General features: G+C 43.9%; 1 protein-coding gene across 3 annotated transcripts; it reads right to left on the reverse strand.

Annotated features, from left to right (window-relative positions):
- Window positions 1-258: 258 nt before the first annotated feature.
- Window positions 259-2,568, reverse strand: LOC125535821 (protein NUCLEAR FUSION DEFECTIVE 6, mitochondrial-like). 3 transcript variants are annotated; one of them, XR_007294813.1, is made up of 4 exons: window positions 2,323-2,568; window positions 2,103-2,230; window positions 1,133-1,203; window positions 259-569 (listed from the first exon to the last, which is right to left on the reverse strand). XR_007294813.1 is itself a non-coding variant. In XM_048698889.1 (3 exons), the coding sequence occupies exons 1-3, from the start codon at window positions 2,481-2,483 to the stop codon at window positions 562-564; spliced, it is 297 nt and encodes a 98-aa protein (XP_048554846.1). In that variant the 5' UTR covers window positions 2,484-2,561; the 3' UTR covers window positions 259-561. The 3 variants fall into 3 exon arrangements, 2 of the variants coding, with proteins under 2 accessions (XP_048554846.1, XP_048554847.1); XM_048698889.1 differs by lacking the exon at window positions 1,133-1,203 and having other exon boundaries at window positions 2,323-2,561; XM_048698890.1 differs by lacking the exons at window positions 259-569; window positions 1,133-1,203 and adding an exon at window positions 672-834 and having other exon boundaries at window positions 2,323-2,563.
- Between the last annotated feature and the right edge of the window lie 208 nt (window positions 2,569-2,776).

The following is a 2,776-nucleotide window of genomic DNA, read 5'->3' on the forward strand; positions in this document are numbered from 1 at the left end:
TAGCCAAGTACAAGGAGAAAGGCAAGTACAAAAGGTCCTTTGCGCTGATCTCTTGCAGCATGGAAGATGGATCTCCAAGTGTAGTTTGGCTGCGTTAAATCACAGGAGGGGGGAAGGACAACCGCCAAAATGAAACGTTCTACAAGAAAATAGTCCAAGTCCAACAGGAATTGGAGTTTGGTGGTGAAAAACTGAAAATAATCCGACTAAAGTTATAACGTAACGTCAAGACAAAAATGACAAAACAATACGGCCCCAGACATGAACTGAACATTATTTCTTGCACGCCACCAAATTCTGTTATAATCCTGCAGACACTTAATACATACCAAAATCCCTGAACAGAGCCAGAAGAAAGGCAGATTAAAAACGTAGCTCAAATTCAGTGGGAGAGGTCCTTAGCAGCTACCATAACAGTCACACCAGGCTCCCACAACAAGAGATCATTCATCTACAAATAGAAACGAATAGTCTAAGCTCCAGCTCTTCAACTCACACCATAAAAGTTACTGGCGAAAATAAACAGGGCGTCTCTTCATCCCAGACCTCCATCCTCACCCATCATAAGTCTATAGAGATATAAAATGTGTCAAACAAATATTTTTGGCTAGAAAAAAAAAAGCATACATGGTATTATTGCGGCTAACAATCATCGTACGTATCCCAGGTAATAAGCTAAGGATGTTAATTTGCATTATCAGGCAAAACATCACACGGATCCAAGTTACAGGATTTGCTCAGCCATGTGCATTTGATAAAGCAAAAGAAATACGATTGGTAAAAAAATAGCATGCATCTTCATCCGTGACCTCCATCCTCACTGATCTCAATGATCTACAGAGATATAAATTGGGTCAAAGAAACAACTTTTTGGCTACAAGGAAAAAACTTACATAATATTATTGCGGCTAACAATCATTGTATCTTAAGTAAGCTAAGGACGCAAATTTGCATGGTCGGGCCAAACATCAAGGAGAGCAATTACAGGATTCGCACGGCCATGGGCATAGATGTCTTTGTTTGCAACAACAAAAAAGCATCTTCATCTTGCATTCTTGCTCAAACAATGGGAGGAAGATTGATAGAATATACGCTATCATGGATACTACTCCTACTTAAAATCTGGCCAGACCTGAATATTTGTGGTGACTGGATTTAGTCTGCTACATCCACCTAGATATTTTCACAGGTCGTCATTGCCAGCTGGGTGGACAATACAAAAAAACGAGTGACCCTTTTGCCTCTGCTTTGTAATTAATCATGACGTGTATATTAAAATAACAGAAGCAAACCATCAAAACACTACACTTATAGAGTTTTTCAAGAAACCAAAGGGAAACTTCTGTGAAGCTAATAGTCTTTGGCAGGCTCCAGCAGTCAACAATTACAACCATACATAGTTTAAATTGTCACTAATGACAAATTTTTGTTCTGGCATAATAAAGGAAATCATGGCAGCTTCAAGTAACATGTCTTGCAACAGTAGAAGAAACAATAACACGTTTCTAAAAAAATTACATCTAATTGATTTAAGGTTTCTACTGTTCTTACTTCACTTTAATGAAAGTGAAGTCTGTTGTCAGAAAGTGCAACCACTTATGCATCTAACTGATTTAACTTGTGAATACAGTAAATTTGACGCCACATATGCAAATACTTTCTCTTAAGAACAATATATGGGTGCACTTCTTATCCGCAAACAACTAAAGCAATGTCAGTTCCCCAGAAATTAGTAATGATTTCCAGGTTGAGTTATGTTGCAGCTCCTATAGTCCTATTTATGCATGGGAGGTTTGGACCAGTGACAAAATAGATCAAGATTATCACTAAACCATACTTCCATTGTGGGACACATGTCTTTATAGCTGTCAGCATTTGACCTTGACGATAATCTAATAAACTAAAATTATTATGGTCTCTTTTACCCATGCATGAATGCACATGTATTACAAATGAACGGCTGTGACTTGGACTTCGGTGGATACTAAGCAAATACAGACCACTCTCGATGGCAAATAGCACATATACGAACAAAGGGGCTTCATTCATAGGTGAAGTACAATCAAACATTGCAGGAACAGTAAGATGAGGGGGGAATTCACCTTCGGAGATCCAGCAGGAACCGACGCGAGCCGGGGCGGCGAGGAGCGACGTCATGAGCGCCGAGGCCGTGGCGCTGTGCATGGGCATCAGCGACTCCAAGCAGGCGCTGCTCATCTCCAGCGGCGACCTCCACGGACCGCAACGTAATAAGCACCAAAGTTTTCATCCAGATCGAAGATACGGAAGGAAGAATCCCGGAAGCAAGGGCGCTCGTCGTACCTTAGGGCGAGGCGGGCGCGGGGAGGGGAGGAGAGGAGCCGCCTCGAGGGGGCCGCCGGCCCGGAGCGGGAGGCGGCCCTGGCGGCCGCGCCGCGGAGGGAGGAGGTGGCGGATCCGGATCGGAGGAAGGATCTCGCGGCGGCTGCGGCGGCGGCGGCCATTGCTGCGGCGCGGCAGGGCGAGGGCGAGGGGGCTAAAAACCCTTGGAATGGATGGGAAAATCAGTGTAGCCGCAGTGTGGCTAGATGAAGGTGGATGGGGTCGGCCCATTTTCTCCGTGGAAAGCTGCTGAGTGCGGTTTCTTCTCTCCATTCGGTGGGACGGCCCATTACTGCTCTATCTCGGAATGCTACAAAATCCGCAACCATGCTTCGTTTTTCTTTTTGAAACTAAAGAACAATCTTTATTTAATCATTCCCCGTGGGAATCTCGTCCGAAACCACATGCAATATGA

The sequence above is a fragment of the Triticum urartu genome, chromosome 2 (genome assembly GCF_003073215.2).
Source record: "Triticum urartu cultivar G1812 chromosome 2, Tu2.1, whole genome shotgun sequence".
Classification (NCBI taxonomy): Eukaryota; Viridiplantae; Streptophyta; class Magnoliopsida; order Poales; family Poaceae; genus Triticum; species Triticum urartu.